Below are 20677 nucleotides of genomic sequence, written 5' to 3'. Positions count from 1 at the left end.
TCCATGTTTTTTTCATGGCATTCTACTTAAGTAAAAACGTCAGTCTAAAAGGGTTCAGATTCAATTCAATTCAAATTTATTTGTATAGCGCTTTTCACAATACATATAGTTTCAAAGCAGCTTTACAGAAAGTGCATTTCAGAAATGTTTGTATGATGAAGCTTGTCCTGGGGTGTTTAGGACTGCTGTTAGAGGACAACCCCTCCATCCGAGCGATCACTCTGGGACACGGACACATTCTGGTGGGAACAAAGAACGGAGAGATCCTGGAGATCGACAAGAGCGGCCCCATGACTTTACTCGTACAGGTGTGTTTCCCCGTCTAATATTGAAGCTGCAGATTCAGATGCAGAATAAAAACACGGTCAAACCAACTAAAGAGCTCCGGCAGGTCGACTAGCTCAAAGTGTTTTCTGGAACATGGTTAATTATGTGCATGTACTTAAAAGGTGAAACTCGAAAAAATTAGAATATGGTGCAAAAGTTCTTTTATTTCAGTAATTCAACTTAAAAGGTGAAATTAATATATTATATAGACTCATTACATGCAAAGTGAGATATTTCACACCTTTATTAGTTATAATTGTGATGATTATGGCTTACAGCTTATGAAAACCTTTTCACAATATTCTAATTTTGACTTGGGGTTTTCATAAGCTGTAAGCCATAATCATCAAAATTATAACAAATAAAGCCGTGAAATATCTCACTTTGCATGTAATGAGTCTATATAATATATTAATTTCACCTTTTAAGTTGAAATTACTGAAATAAATGAACTATTGCACCATATTCTCATTTTTCCAGTTTCACCTGTATGCATTTGTCAGACGCTTTATCGAAATTTGCAGAGCCAATGTTTTCCATCTAGCTACAATAATCCACTTAATATCAGCTTTGCTGAACTTTTAAACAGGTTTCCTCAATATGATAATAGCCATGTTTCATCCACCTATTTTAATGCACATTTTGGGATATTGTATTAAAAAATAAACACTGGATAGAACGCCAAGATGTGCAAAAATGTATAAAAAAAAACGTGTGTTCATTTTAGTCTGACAAGAAGACATGCACATAAACTATGATGGAAATAAATCCCTCGATGAGCAACAAATAAACTCGCATGACTCTCGTGACGTGCGTTCCCAAACTCCAGCATCCGAACGCCAGAGAACACGAGCATTCATTGCGTTTCATCAGACCAACTCATTTATAATGGAGGATAAAGAGCCACTGGTTCTTCCCCGATTGCAGCAACTTTCATTTTTATTTCGGATATTTTGCACCAGGAAGTGACTATTTTGTTCACTTAAACACATGGGACGGAAACGCTGCTTTATTCGCAAATGTTTTATGCGATATTCCAATTTTGTACATAAGTTAAAAAAACAATATGTGATTTTCAATTAATACAGTTGAATTAAAATAGAGCTAATAAATTTAAAATCCTATTTTAAATTGGTGCCATCTGGTTTGAGAAATTAAGAAAATTATATTTAATGACGTAAATATACATACAGGTCTGTGTATTCCCTAATTACTTGTAAGAGTAATTTCAAACATAATTACTTTTATTATGAGTTGCATATGGATATATATATATATATATTAGTGCTGTCAAACGATTAAAATATTTAATCGCGATTAATCGCACATTTTTATCTATTCTAAATGTCTCTTGATTTCTTTTTGTCCCATTATTTTTTTCTCATTTTAATGCTCTTATCAACATGGATCGTCTTGCTTTGTGCAAATGTTTTTTATTGAAAACAACATTGACATGTACAGTGTTCAATTTCACACTAACATTCTCACTTGGAGCGAATAATCTCTCACAATGTAACACTGTCCATCAATAAAAGGGTGAAAGAAATACTGACGAGGTCCTGATATTGACGAGGGGGCGGAGAATTCGCATCAGCTGTGTGTGTGTGTGTGTGTGTGTGTGTGTGCTTGGCCATCATCAAGTGGTGTTTCAGACTGGACGTGCTGCGATGATTATAGCTCAGTTCACAACGACAAAACACACAGATCACTTTAGTCTCGTCAATGGAACCATTTGACAACTTTTTAAAAGTAAACTTTCCATTCAGAATCTCATTGGCATCCATTTCGGCGTCTCGCGCTCGTCATCCACTCAAAACGTAACGTTAACCAACTATTTGGCCGGCTCGCAAGCCCAAACAAGTGTGTGAGAGGTGCCTGTTGTTTTGTTTCCGGTCTAGCTAGATCCGCTTGCGCTTTCAAAACGTCCTCGCGCGGCGCAAGCCATTGAAATGAATGGGTTTTATAGCGCAGCGCCGCGTCCTGTTGCAAAAGCATGTGAAAAAAACTACAAAGTTTGCTAGGCCAAAAAGACCGTTAATCGCGCGATAAAAAAATCGCCGCCGTTAAAATGGGTTTGCGTTAACGCTGTTAATAACACGTTTAACTGACAGCCCTAATATATATATTAAGACATTATGAAGGACTAGTTCAATTTGCAACTTTATCTGTATATTGTGTGTGTTGTGTTTCAGGGTCATATGGAGGGGGAGGTTTGGGGTCTGGCCGCTCATCCACTGCTGCCCATCTGTGCCACTGTGAGCGATGACAAAACACTGCGCATCTGGGAGCTTTCAGCCAACCATCGGATGGTGGCCGTCCGGAAACTTAAGAAAGGTACAGTAGATGATCCCTCACAACACAGAGCATATGAGCGGAGTGGAGCGGTGGGAATCTCAGCTCCTCGCTCACGGAACTGTTCACCCCTCCACGCCGCCGCTCAAAGCCACATCAGGCCGCTCCGCTCATTATCTCTCAGCGCTCAACGCAGTTTTCTTCGCGCTCCACTCAAATCGCCCCCCACTCGCTCCAAAAAAGGAAACAATGTACTTCACTTTTAGGTTAGAGAGGCTTACCTCCCACAGGCTTACCTCCCAAAGAACTAAAGAGCAACAACAACATTTTCCAAATAGAAATGTTTTATTTCAAATTAGAAATTAGGCCTAGCCTATGTAAGAAGTAATATAGCCTATACAAAAAGTCCTGTAAAATTAAACGAATAAATTGACCTAATAATATGAATAAAAATTATATAAACAAAAATATACTTAAAAGTTTTAAAAGTAAATTAACTATTAGGCCAGAATTTTGATTACTGAATTTTTGTGCAATACGCACGATTAAAATTTAAATTGGCTTATAGCCTATCCATTCTACACACAAACTGCTCTAAAATTAAACGAATAACCCTAACCCAAAAAGGGGCGAATTTGACAAGCTCTAATAAATGATCTGTGGGGTATTTTGAGCTGAAATTTCACACACACGTTCTGGGGACGCCATAGAGTTATATTACATCTTGTGAAAAGGGGCATAATAGGTCAAATTCAACATCACGATGTAATTCAGCTGATGTGTGTGTTTGTAGGTGGCCGATGCTGTGCCTTCTCCCCCGACGGAAAAGCCTTAGCGGTGGGTCTGAACGACGGCAGCTTTCTGGTGGTGAATGCAGACACGCTGGAAGACATGGTGACCTTTCACCACAGGAAGGAGATCATCTCTGACATCAGGTTCTCTCAAGGTAACCATCGACTCTCCAGAGCTGTGTTCCCAAACCCTTCTTCCAATTTAGATGCAAATACCCTCAAGTTAAACCTGATCGTTTCAGTCCATATCCATTATATAACTATAGCTTGAATATGTTTTTGGTAAATACCTGAAAAAATCTAAAATTGTGCCTGTGTCCAAATATATATGGATCTAACTGTATATATATGATTGATAATAAAATAATAGAAATTGCTATTCATTAATATTATTCATTATTTTTAATTAATATGAACATATTAAGTGATAATAAAAGTAAATAATGTAAATAATATAACTTTATATATACATAATATATATATATAATTGACATAAAAAATACAATTATATAATTTACAATAAAATATAATATATTATTTTAAAAAACTATATATTATATTATTTTATTAAAACTATATATAATAATAATAATAATAAATATTATTACATTATTTTGTTTCATTACATAATAGCTGCATAAAGCATGTAATTTATGTAATATTTTCCTGTATATATATGATTGATAATAAAATAATAGAAATTACTATTCATTAATATTATTAATAATTTTTTATTAATATGCACGTTAAGTGATAATAAAAGTAAATAATGGATATATATATATATATATAAATTCTCTTTATATATATAACATATAAATTGATAACAAAATAATATAACTTTATATATACATATACATAATATATATAATTGACATAAAAATACAATTATATAATTTATAATAATAAAATATATATTATATTATTTATATTATTTTATTAAAACTATATAATAATAATAAATAGTATTACATTATTTTGTTTGATTACATAATAGCTGCATAAAGCATGTCATTTATCTCATATTTTCCTGCTTTTATCCCTAACTGTATATATATAATTGATAATAAAATAATAGAAATCACTATTCATTAATATTATTCTTTTTTTTAATTAATATGAACATGTTAAGTGATAATAAAAGTAAATAATGTGTATGTATATATAAATTCTCTGTATATATATATATATATATATATATTATATAACATAAAATTGATAATAGAATAATTTAACTATATATACATAATATATATATATATATAATTGACTTAAAAAATACAATTATATAATTTAGAAAAATATATAATTTATTATAAAAAAACGATATATTATATCGTATTAAAACTATATATAATAATAATAAATATTATTACATTATTATGTTTCATTACGTAATAGCTGCATAAAGCCTGTAATTTCTGTAATATTTCCCTTTATCTTGCAGATGCTGGAAAGTACCTCGCTGTGGCCTCGCACGACTCATTTGTGGACATTTATAATGTTCTGACCAGTAAGAGGGTGGGCATCTGCAAAGGAGCGTCCAGCTGCATCACACATGTGGACTGGGACGTGCGCGGTAATCCTTGCATACACACAACACACACATATATATATATATATATTAAAGCATATGCAACTTCATGTCTATCTTCATGTAATGACTTAATTAATTAATCTTCACATACATTTTGATTGAAATGCAATGTTTTGATAATGTTTTGAACTGTGAGAATTTGCTGGCCATGAAAACTGTAAGTTTGCATTATTTTTATATCAGGAAATAGCATCTTTTATACTAATAGTTAAGGGATTATTTTGTGCTTATTAGTGACAAACAACGAAGGTCACCGTGTATATTTTACAGGTGAAACTGGAAAAATTAGAATATGGTGCAAAAGTTCATTTATTTCAGTAATTCAGCTTAAAAGGTGAAACTAATATATTATATAGACTCATTACATGCAAAGTGAGATATTTCAAGCCTTTATTTGTTATAATTGTGATGATTATGGCTTACAGTAGTGTTGTCAAAATATTCGGTACTTCGGTACCAAGTCGGTACTAAAAGTACCAAGTACCGGTGGTACCGAGTACCCGGTCAAACCCGGTTCTGGACGCGCATGCATGCACGAAGGGGCGTGAAGTTGCGTCCGCTTCATGAAAGCGCTGAGACATGGCGACCGGCGGCGCTGCTGATGTGGTGTCTGTGTATATTACACTGCAAAAAAGACTATTTAAATATTAACCCTGCATGTTCTGCTTGTCTCTGTGTGAATGAACGGCGCAGACGCGCAGTTACACTCACACACACGCACACACACGCACTGAAGCACGAGTGACGCTCGCGCTGTTTTCAGTCTCTGCTGCCTCACGATATGATGACATGATTCATGATTCAATTCATCTCCGAGAGTCACTTCATGAGCATTTTACCGTTTCATTTGAGAAAAACTATCGTCATATCACACACGCACAGAAACTCAAAGGTCTTCACGGCAACCCGTCAAAATAAAAGTTTGGTTTAACTTAAAGAAATTGACAGAAATAATTACATTAGGCTACTGTACAATAGATTTAACTACGTCTCCATTAATTAAAAATACTACTACTAATAATAATAATAATGTGTGCATAGAAGGTTGCTTATTTTTCACTTGATTTTTTTATAAGCAATATTTCTCAATGTAGCCTTTAATGCTTTCATAAATAATAAAGTCATTGAATTGAATTGAATTTTTTTTTCTTCAAATAATTAAATAAATTGGAAAAATAGTTCAAACTGATTTTGCTGTGGTACCGAAATTGGTACCGAGAACCGTCAAATTTTAATGGTATCAGTACCGACTACTGGAATTTTGGTACTGTGACATCCCTAGCTTTCAGCTTATGAAAACCCCAAATTCAAAATTTGAAATATTGTGAAAAGGTTTTCATAAGCTGTAAGCCATAATCATCACAATTATAACAAATAAAGGCTTGAAATATCTCACTCTGCATGTAATGAGTCTATATAATATATTAGTTTCACCTTTTAAGTTGAATTACTGAAATAAATGAACTTTTGCACCATATTCTAATTTTTCCAGTTTCACCTGTAAGTCATGCAATTTATTCCAGTTCCAATAACTGATAATTTTCTCACTAAAGCCAATTTTGACTAACTTGTGACATTTGGCAAGTGTTCGTTGTGCACCCCACCCCGTCTGTAAGCATGTGCATTTAGATGGGTGATTTTGCATTGGTAGCAAAAAGCTGTAGAAATGCATCAATGAAAGAAATAAAAGAATGAGCTAAACGGTTTTGTGTGCATTAATGCAGGAAAACTGCTTCAAGTCAACACTGGTGCCAAAGAGCAGCTCTTCTTCGAAGCTCCACGTGGAAGACGACAGACTATCAGCAGTTTAGAGGTAGAGAAACTACACACACATCCTGTTACGTGGCTAAGTGCAGCGTTGTGACTGTGTGTGTGTGTGTTCAGTCTGAGAAGATGGAGTGGGCCACATGGACGTCGGTTCTGGGCTCCACCTGTGAGGGCATCTGGCCCACGCTCAGTTTCGTCAACGCCTCTTCACTTACCAAAGACAAGAAGCTGCTGGCCACCGGAGACGACTTCGGCTTCGTCAAGCTCTTCAGCTTCCCCTGCAAGGTCACATGATCACATCTTAGATTCTTATACACCCCTTTTCTTAGTGTTTATCAAAGAAGTCTCTTCTGCTCAGCAAGGCTGCGTTTATTTGATCAAAAACACAGTAAAAATTGTGAAATAAAAGCTGTAAATCACTTTTGTGAAAAAATCCGATTTTTGAGACATTGAATCGATTGTAAACTCGATTTTCCATGTCTAAAGACGTTTCCATTTTCAACACCAAATACAGGCAAATCCACGGACACCTAACAGGCATTAGGACGAGCGTAAAGAGGGCGCTTGAGACGCGCAAGTCAGCAATATTTCTGATGGTTTATTGGCGTGAAGTTTCGTCACAATGACAAACAGGAGCGCAACATTCAGGGATTGAAATAAAAATAAAAATGGCGGGAAACGCTGTCAAATCACGAGCCAATCTGGTGTTTCTATGTTTACTCACTTTCTTTGCTGGGGAAGTTTGTGTAAGACAAATCTGCGCGGATTTAGTGCAAATACGCAACTCGTGATCCTCATGATATATTAAATACTGCGTATTGCAGAATCTGTGCATTTCAAAGCAATAGTGAATATTAAAAAGCATTTGGTGAACAGAAAAGATATTGTTATTTCCCAGCATCCTACATGTTCTGTGTGCTGTATTGATCTGTCCATCTAAAACACATTTTTGGTAAAAAAAAAAAAAAAAAGGCCGTTAAAATCGATTCCCTATTTTCGTTTTCGAAACTTGTGTTGGTTGGTCCAATCGATTTTCGAGCGTAAAGTGACCGCCCTATAAATCACAGTGTCTGGCACTGCATCATCTAAAAACATTTGAAATAATTCACAAATCTAAAAAAAAAACTAAACTGCAAATGAGAAAGATCGTACACTATCATTTAAAAGTTTGGGGTTTTTAAAAGTCTCCTCTCAGCAAGGCTGCATTTATTTGATCAAAAATACAGTAAAAATTGTGAAATATTATTAGAATGTAAATCAGCTGTTTTCTAAGTGAATATACAGTAAAGTGTAATGTATTCCTGTGATCAAAGCTGGATTTTCAGCATCATTACTCCAGTCTTCAGTGTCACATGATCCTTCAGACAGGGTTCGTCAAGGTGCTTAATGTGCTTGAATGTGACTTTTTGACTGGAAAACCCTTGAAAACAGCCATATTTATGAAGAGGTACTTAAAAAGTGCTTTACTTTATTTAAAATAAAGTAAAAATAAAATCTTCAAAAAAACAAAACACTAATTTCACGCAAAATGAACACTGCAGCCTGTCTCATAATATGAAGCACACCAACATTATAATATAAAATATAATTTATTGAACAATAATAGCCATTATAAACTTTGTATTTAATATATATTATTAAATACTTTGTAAGTTGTATTTTGGATGCCTTATATCTGTAATTTGAGTTTTAAATATTGTTTGATAAGTGCGATCTAGAAACATTTATGATTATTATCAGGGTTGAAAACAGTCATATTTTTCTGGAAACTGGATAGAAAGTTGAAAAGAACAGCATTAATCTGAAATAGAATCTGTAACATTATACAGGTGAAACTGGAAAAATGTGAATATGGTGCAAAAGTTCATTTATTTCAGTAATTCAACTTAAAAGGTGAAACTAATATATTATATAGACTCATTACATGCAAACTGAGATATTTCAAGCCTTTATTTGTTATAAGTGTGATGATTATGGCTTACAGCTTATGAAAACCTTTTCACAATATTCTAATTTTGACTTTGGGGTTTTCATAAGCTGTAAGCCATAATCATCACAATTATAACAAATAAAGGCTTGAAATATCTCACTTTGCATGTAATGAGTCTATATAATATATTAGTTTCACCTTGTAAGTTGAATTACTGAAATAAATTCCATATTCAAATTTTTCCAGTTTCACCTGTAAATGTCTTTAGTGTCACTCTTGATAAATGTAATGCATCCTTGTTATTAGTTTCTTTAAATAATAATAAAAAGTCTTGAGGTTCATGCATAAAACAAGTAGAAAGTATTTTCTTGATGCCTTTTGTTTTATACAGGGTCAGTTTGCCAAGTTTAAGAAGTACGTGGCTCACAGTGCCAATGTGACAAACGTGCGATGGTCCAATGATGATGCGATGCTGCTGTCGGTGGGCGGAGCCGACACGGCCCTCATGATCTGGGCGAGGGAGGGGATTGGTCCACGCGAGAGCAAAGCCGTGGACAGTGAGGAGTCAGATGACGACGCTGAAGAGGATGGAGGTGATGTTTTAGTTTTTGTTTGTGCGAATAAACTGAATTTCCAGATTTCTGTTTGACGAATGTCTGTGTTTAGGGTACGACAGTGACGTCGCTCGGGAAAAGAGCATGGATTACACGACGAAGATCTACGCCGTCAGTATAAGACAGATGACAGGCGTGAAGCCACACCAACAACAGAAGGAGATCCTCGTGGATGAGCGGTGAGAACTGAATAATGCACATCAAGTTATGATTACTGCAAAAAAATGCTTTTCTTATGTACTAGTTTTGTCTTGTTTTCCAGTACAAATTCTTAAACCAAGGTACATTTACTCAGAAATATGAAAGTCTTGTGTTCTGGATAATGTTAGAATTAATTGAATTTATGCTTAAAACACAAGCAAATATCTGCCAATGGGGTGCAAGAAAAATCATCTTGTTTTCCCTTTGAATTAAGTAAATTTTTTCTGACTCCACTGGCAGATATTATATTTTTTTCCCTCAAGCAACTTGTATACTGGTGTAGCGTGATTAATATTTAATTAAATGCTGCTTTTCATCAGTGTTTTCGGCTAATTTATTAGTTTTTTATGCATTTGTTTACGCATTTAGTGCATTTATGTTTTGCTTTTATTTATGCAATTATTGCATTTAATTTTTGCTTTTATTTATGCAATTAGTGCATTTAATTTTTGCATTGTGCATTTATTGATCCATTTAGTACATTTATTTTTGCATTTATTTATACATTTATTTTAGCATTTATTTATACAGTTAATTTATTTTTGCATTTATTTATACATTTAGTTTATTTATTTTAGCATTTTTGCATTGTGCATTTATTGATGCATTTAGTTTATTTATTTTTGCATTTATTTATACATTTAGTTTCTTTATTTATACAGTTAGTTTATTTATTTTTGCATTTATTTATACATTTAGTTTATTTATTTTTGCGTTTATTTATAGTTAGTTTATTTATTTTTGCATTTATTTATACATTTAGTTTATTTATTTTTGCATTTATTTATACATTTAGTTTATTTATTTTTGCATTTATTTATACATTTAGTACATTTATTTTTGCATTTATTTATACATTTAGTACATTTATTTTTGCGTTTATTTATACAGTTAGTTTATTTATTTTTGCATTTATTTATACATTTAGTTTATTTATTTTTGCATCTATTTATACATTTAGTACATTTATTTTTGCGTTTATTTATACAGTTAGTTTATTTATTTTTGCATTTATTTATACATTTAGTTTATTTATTTTTGCATTTATTTATACATTTAGTACATTTATTTTTGCATTTATTTATACATTTAGTACATTTATTTTTGCGTTTATTTATACAGTTAGTTTATTTATTTTTGCATTTATTTATACATGTAGTTTATTTATTTTTGCATTTATTTATACATTTAGTTTATTTATTTTTGCATTTATTTATACATTTAGTTTATTTATTTTTGCATTTATTTATACATTTAGTTTATTTATTTTTGCGTTTATTTATACAGTTAGTTTATTTATTTTTGCATTTATTTATACATGTAGTTTATTTATTTTTGCATTTATTTATACAGTTAGTTTATTTATTTTTGCGTTTATTCACACAGTTTATTTATTTTTGCATTTTTGCATTTATTGATGCATTTAGTACATTTATTTTTGCGTTTATTTATACAGTTAGTTTATTTATTTTTGCATTTATTTATACATTTAGTACATTTATTTTTGCATTTATTTATACATTTAGTACATTTATTTTTGCGTTTATTTATACAGTTAGTTTATTTATTTTTGCATTTATTTATACATGTAGTTTATTTATTTTTGCATTTATTTATACATTTAGTTTATTTATTTTTGCATTTATTTATACATTTAGTTTATTTATTTTTGCATTTATTTATACATTTAGTTTATTTATTTTTGCGTTTATTTATACAGTTAGTTTATTTATTTTTGCATTTATTTATACATGTAGTTTATTTATTTTTGCATTTATTTATACAGTTAGTTTATTTATTTTTGCGTTTATTCACACAGTTTATTTATTTTTGCATTTTTGCATTTATTGATGCATTTAGTACATTTATTTTTGCGTTTATTTATACAGTTAGTTTATTTATTTTTGCATTTATTTATACATTTAGTTTATTTATTTTTGCATTTATTTATACATGTAGTACATTTATTTTTGCATTTATTTATACAGTTAGTTTATTTATTTTTGCATTTATTTATACAGTTAGTTTATTTATTTTTGCATTTATTTATACATTTAGTTTATTTATTTTTGCATTTATTTATACAGTTAGTTTATTTATTTTTGCATTTATTTATACATTTAGTTTATTTATTTTTGCATTTATTTATACATTTAGTTTATTTATTTTTGCGTTTATTTATACATTTAGTTTATTTATTTTTGCATTTATTTATACAGTTAGTTTATTAATTTTTGCATTTATTTATACATTTAGTTTATTTATTTTTGCATTTATTTATACATTTAGTTTATTTATTTTTGCATTTATTTATACATTTAGTTTTATTTATTTTTGCGTTTATTTATACATTTAGTTTATTTATTTTTGCATTTATTTATAGAGTTAGTTTATTTATTTTTGCATTTATGCATTTAGTGAATTTATTGATGCATTTAGTGCTTTGCTTTTGTCTGTGTATTCATGTCGAAACTCCATTACTTGTTTCCTGCAGACCTCCAGTGAGTCGCGCTGCACCATTACCTGAAAAACTGGTGAAGAACAACATCACAAAGAAGAAGAAAATCGTGGAGGTCAGACGGGTGATGAGCTCAGGAAGATATACCGTTGCCCTCATTATTCTCAATGTGTGCGATCATGTGTGTGTGTTTATAGGAGCTCTCTCTAGACCATGTGTTTGGCTACAGAGGCTTCGATTGTCGAAACAACCTTCACTACCTCAATGACGGAGCCGACATCATCTTTCACACAGCCGCCGCTGCTGTCATTCAGAACCTCTCCGCTGGTACACACACACACGACCTCTGAACTCTGAACCCGGGCTGGCTGTCCGATTCTCGTCTCAACATGTGGCAAATATGCTAGATGTTTTTTGAAGATTTTGAAAAATGCCTTTTGGTTGTATGGGTTTGTGGGCGTGTCACTAATCTGATTCCAGATCAGACATGAGGCGCTGGTGACCTCTAGAGGCTGCCGGTGGAACTGCACATCGGTTTAATTAACTAAATCACTTATAGTTAGAACATATTTGAAAATTATTATTAAAATGACTACTTTGTTATTATATTTTGAATTATTATTTTTATTTTTTATAGGTTTAAAGAATATATAACTAGAATATACAGTCCGGTGTCAGAAAGATTTGTTTTTTTTTTTCAAAGAAATGAATACTTTTATTCAGCAAGGATGCATTTAATTTTTCAAAGGTGACAGTAGAGATCCTTAAGTGACAAATAATCCTTAAAAATCAAATGTATCACGGTTTCCACAAAAATATTAAGCTGTTTTCAACACTGATAATACTCATAAATGTTTCTTGATCATCAGATCATCATATTAGAGTGATTTCTGAAGGATCATGTGACTCTGAAGACTGGAGTAATGATGCTGAAGATCACAGGAATAAATTACACTTTACTAAATATTCACATTGAAAACAGCTGATTTAAATTATAATAATATTTCACTGTTTTTACTGTATTTCTGATCAAATAAATGCAGCCTTGCTGAGCAGAGACTTTTAAAAAACCCAAACTTTAAATGATAGTGTGCGAGGGAAGTGTATTTTACTCACTTTCTCATTTGCAGTTTACTAAAATAACATTGCATTAAAAAGTGCACGTAGTCTTTCAATTAATATGATGCATGCATGATATTTTGTGGATTATTTGAAATGTTTTTCGATGAAGTAGTGCCTGACTCTGTGATCTCCAGGCACACAGAGCTTTTACCTGGAGCACACGGATGACATCCTCTGCCTGACTGTCAATCAACACCCCAAATATCAAAACGTCATCGCCACGGGTCAGATCGGTACGTGTGCACGTGTGCAGCCTGGCTTCCTCACGCATCTCTTAACGCCAATAGATGTAATTTCACCATCTGAATCATTTCATTGGCTTACGTTTGCTGCTTCCAGCGTGCACTGCTTGGTTTTGTGTTGATAACAAGCTTGCCTGTGATTTTGCAAATACTTTGAATCTCTCACGTAATTCTGCTTTGGCACTAAGAGCGGCTTCTCTCGTGTTTTTGTTCATCACCGTCTCATCCTCTCATCCGACACTCAGGCGACATCACCGATCTGCCAGGTAGGACACACAAACCTCCTGCGATCCGACTGCATTTCATCCCACTGACCTTTTGTGCTTCACTCCAGAAATCCAGGACACATTTATTTTGGACTAGAACACATGCACTTCTGCTTTTAAAGCAGTGATCACGGTTTAATATGAATTCAAAACTCAACATTGCATTTCGATTCAGTGATGTTAAAATGTTAAATCACCTTTAATAGTTCTGTGACACTAGTGTTACCAGTTCAATGCATGAAAATTTAAAGGGTTAGTTCACCCAAAAATTAAAATGATGTCATTAATGACTCTCCGTTCATCTTCGGGACACAGTTTAAGATATTTTAGATTTAGTCCGAGAGCTTTCATTGTAAATGTGTGTACGGTATACTGTCCTTGTCCAGAAAGGAAATAAAGGCATCATCAAAGTAGTCCATGTGACATCAGTGGGTTAGTTAGAGTGTGTTGAAGCATCGAAAATACATTTTGGTCCAAAAATAACACAAACTAGGCCTTTATTCAGCATTGTATTGTGTTCCGGTTCTGTTGTGGATCCGCGTTCAGTGCCGCTGCTGACGTGTGTCTGGTGTGTGTGTGTGTGTGTGTGTGTATTCTGGTTCTGTTGTGGATCCGCGTTCAGTGCCGCTGCTGACGTAAGACGCTGCTGACGTGTGTCTGGTGTGTGTGTGTGTGTGTGTGTGTGTGTATTCGGGTTCTGTTGTGGATCCACGTTCAGTGCCGCTGCTGACGTGTGTCTGGTGTGTGTGTGTGTGTGTGTGTGTGTGTGTGTGTGTGTGTGTGTATTCTGGTTCTGTTGTGGATCCGCGTTCAGTGCCGCCGCTGACGTAAGACGCTGCTGACGTGTGTCTGGTGTGTGTGTGTGTGTGTGTGTGTGTGTGTGTGTGTGTGTGTGTGTATTCTGGTTCTGTTGTGGATCCGCGTTCAGTGCCGCCGCTGACGTAAGACGCTGCTGACGTGTGTCTGGTGTGTGTGTGTGTGTGTGTGTGTGTGTGTGTGTGTATTCGGGTTCTGTTGTGGATCCACGTTCAGTGCCGCTGCTGACGTGTGTCTGGTGTGTGTGTGTGTGTGTGTGTGTGTGTGTGTGTGTGTGTGTGTGTGTGTGTGTGTGTGTGTGTGTATTCGGGTTCTGTTGTGGATCCACGTTCAGTGCCGCTGCTGACGTAAGACGCTGCTGACGTGTGTCTGGTGTGTGTGTGTGTGTGTGTGTGTGTGTGTGTGTGTGTATTCTGGTTCTGTTGTGGATCCGCGTTCAGTGCCGCCGCTGACGTAAGACGCTGCTGACGTGTGTCTGGTGTGTGTGTGTGTGTGTGTATTCTGGTTCTGTTGTGGATCCGCGTTCAGTGACGCCGCTGACGTAAGACGCTGCTGACGTGTGTCTGGTGTGTGTGTGTGTGTGTGTGTGTGTGTGTGTGTGTGTATTCTGGTTCTGTTGTGGATCCGCGTTCAGTGCCGCCGCTGACGTAAGACGCTGCTGACGTGTGTCTGGTGTGTGTGTGTGTGTGTGTGTGTGTGTGTGTATTCGGGTTCTGTTGTGGATCCACGTTCAGTGCCGCTGCTGACGTAAGACGCTGCTGACGTGTGTCTGGTGTGTGTGTGTGTGTGTGTGTGTGTGTGTATTCTGGTTCTGTTGTGGATCCGCGTTCAGTGCCGCCGCTGACGTAAGACGCTGCTGACGTGTGTCTGGTGTGTGTGTGTGTGTGTGTGTGTGTGTGTGTGTATTCTGGTTCTGTTGTGGATCCGCGTTCAGTGCCGCCGCTGACGTAAGACGCTGCTGACGTGTGTCTTGTGTGTGTGTGTGTGTGTGTGTGTGTGTGTGTGTGTGTGTGTGTGTGTGTGTGTGTGTGTGTGTGTGTGTGTGTATTCTGGTTCTGTTGTGGATCCGCGTTCAGTGCCGCCGCTGACGTAAGACGCTGCTGACGTGTGTCTGGTGTGTGTGTGTGTGTATTCTGGTTATGTTGTGGATCCGCGTTCAGTGCCGCCGCTGACGTAAGACGCTGCTGACGTGTGTCTGGTGTGTGTGTGTGTGTGTGTGTGTGTGTGTGTTCTGGTTCTGTTGTGGATCCGCGTTCAGTGCCGCCGCTGACGTAAGACGCTGCTGACGTGTGTCTGGTGTGTGTGTGTGTGTGTGTGTGTGTGTGTGTTCTGGTTCTGTTGTGGATCCGCGTTCAGTGCCGCCGCTGACGTGTGTATGGTGTCAAGTCAAGTCAAGTCATCTTCATTTATATAGCGCTTTTAACAATGAATTGTTTCAAAGCAGCTTTACAGAGATAAACATATAATTTAAGGTAACAGATTGTTTTGGCGTTATAGCGGTTCTTGAATAATGTTATTTCCAGTTAAAGTTAACTTTGATTGATTCACCTCCGTCGAAATGATCAGACTTTAAACGCGAACCTGTGATTAACGCTGACGGCGTTCACATGCTCATTCAGAATTCTATAGTTATGTGCTTTTTAAAATATGTGCACAGGTTTGTAATTCATACAACCCAGCCTAAACAAACTACTTTCTTGCCTATAAATTTTGATACAGAATTTTGTTTTATTTTATCACTTCGGGGTACGCGAGCCGGAATTCACAGCGCTTTATCTGTAGAGTGGGAAAGGGATCCTCCATAGGGAGAGGATAGTGGATACTTCAGCACTGCATTGTCATCGGGTCCAGGCGAATCTCCTTCGTCAGATCTGGATACGGCCTGGATCCGGCAGGCTGCGGGAAAACCTCGGGATAAACAAAGACACTAATATTAGCGTAGATGCCATTCTTCTTATGATGTAGCGAGTACATCAAGATTTAAGGGAAGTGTTCCCAGTTCCGGCTGACCTAATCTATGCAGCCTAACATTGAATTTATAGAAGTCTATAATGTATTATGTGTATGCTAGGTCAAAGAGATGTGTTTTTAGTCTAGATTTGAACTGACAGAGTGTGTTTGCTTCCCGGACAATGGTAGGAAGACTGTTCCAAAGTTTTGGTGCTAAATAGGAAAAGGATCTCCCGCCTGCAGTCGATTTAGATATTCTAGGTATTATCAATTGGCCGGAATTTTGAGATCGCAATAGACGTGAAGGACTATAATGTGTTAAGAGCTCGCTCAAGTACTGCGGAGCTAAACCATTTAGTGCTTTGTAGGTAATCAACAATATTTTAAAATTTATACGATGTTTAATAGGGAGCCAATGCAGTGTTGACAGCAGGGGTGCGGCCAGGGATTTTGGGCCCCATGAAAAAATAGGTACTGCTGCACCCGTTCAATTAATAAAATCGATTTCTGGGGCCCCTAAAAGTGTGTGGGCCCTTAGAATCGTCCTAACTTTTCCCCCCTTAGCGGCGCCCCTGGTTGACAGAACCGGGCTAATATGGTCATATCTACCAGAAGTCTACGATCGGTCAATGAGCGATGGCTCGTGGTACCATCACAGCGGGGCACTAAATCACTCTCCAGAACATTCTCATTCGCGGTTCCATGCTGGTGGAATGATCTCCCCACCCTCATCCGAAATGCAGAATCCCTGACAGCATTCAAAAGACAACTGAAAACTCATCTCTTCCGGGAGCACTTAACATAACATAAAAAAAAAAAAAAAAAAAAAAAAAATCCTTTCCTCTAAATCCTCGCTTGCCTGGCTTATGCTACTCCGAGCTATGTCTGAACTTTGTATTTTGAGCACTTCTTGCGTTGTTTTTGCCTCTTCACGATGACTCGCTTGGTTTAGTCCTCAGTTGTAAGTCGCTTTGGATAAAAGCGTCTGCTAAATGACTAAATGTAAATGTAAATGTAATATTTCCTGGTTCTGGTAAGAACTCGAGCTGCGGCGTTTTGAACTAGCTGTAGTTTGTTTATTAAGCGTGCAGGGCAACCACCCAGTAGAGCATTACAATAATCTAGCCTTGAGGTCATGAACGCATGGACTAATTGTTCCGCATTTCCCAATGAGAGCATATGGCGTATTTTAGATATATTTTTAAGATGGAAAAATGCAGTTTTACAGATACTAGACACGTGGCTTTCAAAAGAAAGGTTGGTATCAAAGAGCACACCCAGGTTCCTAACCGACGACGAAGACTTGACAGAGCAGCCATTAAGTGTTAGACAGTATTCTGGGTTATTACATGTGGAAGTTTTTTGTCCAATAATTAGAATCTCTGTCTTTTCAGAATTTAGTAGTAGGAAATTACTAGTCATCCAATTTTTTATATCAGCTATGCATTCCGTTAATTTTGTGAATTAGTAAGTTTCGTCGGGGCGTGAAGAAATATACAGCTGAGTATCATCGGCATAACAGTGAAGCCATACTCCATGTTTCCTAATGATATCTCCTAATGGTAGCATGTACAGAGTGAACAGCAGCGGTCCTAGTACTGAGCCTTGTGGTACGCCATACTGAACTTGTGATCGATAAGACATCTCTTAATTTACTGCTACAAACTGATAACGGTCAGTTAAGTATGATTTAAACCGTGCTAATGCAATTCCACTAATGCCAACATAGTTTTCTAGTCTATTTAAAAGAATGTTGTGGTCAATGGTGTCAAATGCAGCACTAAGATCGAGTAACACTAATAGAGAGATACAACCACGATCGGATGATAAGAGCAAATCATTTGTGACTCTGATGAGAGCGGTCTCAGTGCTATGGTACGGTCTAAATCCTGACTGAAAATCCTCGCAGATATCATTTCTTTCTAGAAAGGAACACAGTTGTGAAGATACTGCTTTTTCTAATATCTTTGACAGAAAAGGCAGATTCGAGATCGGCCTGTAATTGACTAATTCTGTAGGATCAAGCTGTGGTTTTTTAACAAGCGGTTTTATCATAGCCAGTTTAAAGGTTTTTGGTACGTATCCTAGAGACAAAGATGAATTAATGATATTAAGAAGAGGATATATGACCTCTGGAAACATCTCTTTCAGTAGCTTAGTCGGTATAGGATCTAACATAAAAGTTGTCGATTTAGATGAATTAACGAGTTTGCAGAATTCTTCCTCTCCTATAGCAACAAATAAATCAAATTTTTCCTCAGGGAGTCTACAATGCACTTCCTGATGCGATACTGTGGTAGACGGTTGCATAGTTATTAGATTGATAATATCAGGGACAAAATTATAAGTGAAGAAGTTCATAAAGTCATCACTGTCGTGTTGCTTTGACACTTCTGAGCTTGAAGCTTTCTTTTTCGTAGTTTAGCCACTGTTTCAAATAAATACCTAGGATTATGTATATTTTCTTCTAATAGGTTTGAAAAATAAGCAGATCTAGCAGCTTTTAAAGCCTCTCTGTAAGCAATCGAGCTCTCTTTCCACGAAATCCCAAATACCTCTAGTTTAGTTTTCTTCCAGTTTTCCTCCATTTTTCTGGCTGCTCTCTTAAGGGCCTGTGTGTGTGTGTGTGTGTGTGTGTGTGTGTGTGTGTGTGTGTGTGTGTGTGTGTGTGTGTGTGTGTGTGTGTGTGTGTGTGTGTGTGTGTGTGTGCTCGCTGTACCACCGCGTTGGACTATTTTCTTTAATCTTCTTTAAGCGCAACGGAGCAACTGCGTCTAAAGTGCTGGAAAAGAGAGAGTTAAAAGTTTCTGTCGCAATATCGAGTTCTTCTAAGCCAGGGGTTCTCAAAGTTTTGATAGGTGAGGGCCAATTTAGGAACCCAACATTGAACTGAGGGCCGCCAAAGTGGCGGGGGAGAAAACGAAGAAAAAAAACTGAAAAGTAAATCCCATTTGAAATTATTTTAATGACCAGGTTGCATCTCTACAGTTTACATTAGTTGCAATAAACACATTTTAATTCATAACTGAGGCTAAACCTGGCAAAACTTGTGAAAATTTTGGGGGGGAGAGAAAGAAACTTTTAAAATAGAAGCTTACCAAACAAGTCATCATCATCATTCATTTCTATCATTGCTTGTCAGTCGCGTTTCCATTATTGCAGATTTGCATATTATTATCTATATTTTTTAACCCGTAACTGAAAAACGAAAAATGAACGGTTGTTGTCTTTTTAAAACGCAAAGTTGAACAAAATTTTAATTTGAACTGGCTTCACCAACTGCTGCGCAAAAAAAGTAAATATCGACAGACTTTTTCAGATTTTTTTGTTAAATGACTTTCTGCCCCTTTATTAAACAATTTAAATATTCACAAATTAATATGGAAAATATGTCGATTTTACTGGTTTTCTAAGGCCAAATTAGAACCTGGAATTTATATTTTTCCCGCAGTGATGAATGAGAAGAGCCATAGCCTATAGCCTGTACGTGTCTGATCTAGCCTGATTTATAGGTGAGTTATAGGCTAATGATAATAAATGCGTCTGAAAAAACAGCGAGGCATTTTAATTGTTTATTAATAAACTATTGTTTTCTAAGTGTCGGCTAAAAACATCTCCATCTCCGCTGTTAAGCAGATGAATCCACCTTTCATACGGATTACATAATCAGGTATTTGCTTTCGATTCGAGTTTGTTTGTTTAAAAGTGCACATTTTAAGCTTTAGCCTACATAGGCTATATTTTGTTTCAGTTCTCGCGCTCCAGTTCACGGAGATCATGAAAGCGCGTAGTAGCCTAGGCTACTGATTGTTTTATTTTATTTTACAAAAGCACGTTTTCTTGTTATGAGTTTACACAAATAAAAGTAGTTGCGAATAATGCATTATTATTTTCTGTATGACCAGAAATGATAGACTAGTTTAAGTTGTTTCCACTGTTGATAGGAAAATGCAAGTGTTCGCGCCCGCGAACATTTTGAAAGGTAATGGAAACGCGGCTATTAATAAGCTTGACATTGTTAAGATTATTATTAAGTCACATTGAATATTGATTACTTGGTCAACATACCCTTTTAAATTGCAATGGGATTTGTGGTGCTGGTTTCGGTTGGCCACGATTCCTATTCCTGTGTAGACAACCACTGTTCCTGGTGGCCTTGGGAGTGAGGTCAAGTGCGATCGGTCGGTCGGACCATGTAATTACCGCTTATGCCTATGGATGCCGCTAAACACCACTAAACGGAGATATTCATTTTTTTCAAAGCAATAGTTTTAACAGTTTTACAGATGTTATCGCGGGCCGGC

At 35.7% G+C, this 20677-nt stretch overlaps 1 protein-coding gene across 2 annotated transcripts in view; it reads left to right on the top strand.

The window, feature by feature from the left end:
• Positions 1-20677, top strand: part of eml6 (EMAP like 6) — a 108326-nt gene that overhangs the window by 60144 nt on the left and 27505 nt on the right. Inside the window, exons 20-31 of one of the 2 annotated variants that reach the window (XM_056243030.1) lie at positions 181-308; positions 2520-2661; positions 3413-3565; positions 4858-4989; positions 6732-6820; positions 6892-7059; positions 9096-9297; positions 9371-9497; positions 12014-12092; positions 12175-12304; positions 13234-13332; positions 13587-13607. In XM_056243030.1, coding sequence (XP_056099005.1) covers positions 181-308; positions 2520-2661; positions 3413-3565; positions 4858-4989; positions 6732-6820; positions 6892-7059; positions 9096-9297; positions 9371-9497; positions 12014-12092; positions 12175-12304; positions 13234-13332; positions 13587-13607 — 1470 coding nt within the window. The remainder of the gene's footprint in view (positions 1-180; positions 309-2519; positions 2662-3412; positions 3566-4857; positions 4990-6731; positions 6821-6891; positions 7060-9095; positions 9298-9370; positions 9498-12013; positions 12093-12174; positions 12305-13233; positions 13333-13586; positions 13608-20677) is intronic. The other variant, XM_056243031.1, reaches the window with a different exon arrangement.

Source organism: Rhinichthys klamathensis, unplaced genomic scaffold, assembly GCF_029890125.1.
Source record: "Rhinichthys klamathensis goyatoka isolate OS25496 unplaced genomic scaffold, OSU_Roscu_1.1 h1tg000769l_1, whole genome shotgun sequence".
Lineage (NCBI taxonomy): Eukaryota > Metazoa > Chordata > Actinopteri > Cypriniformes > Leuciscidae > Rhinichthys > Rhinichthys klamathensis.
The sequence above is the reverse complement of the archived record's forward strand: the minus strand, read 5'-3'. Positions and strand labels throughout refer to the sequence as shown.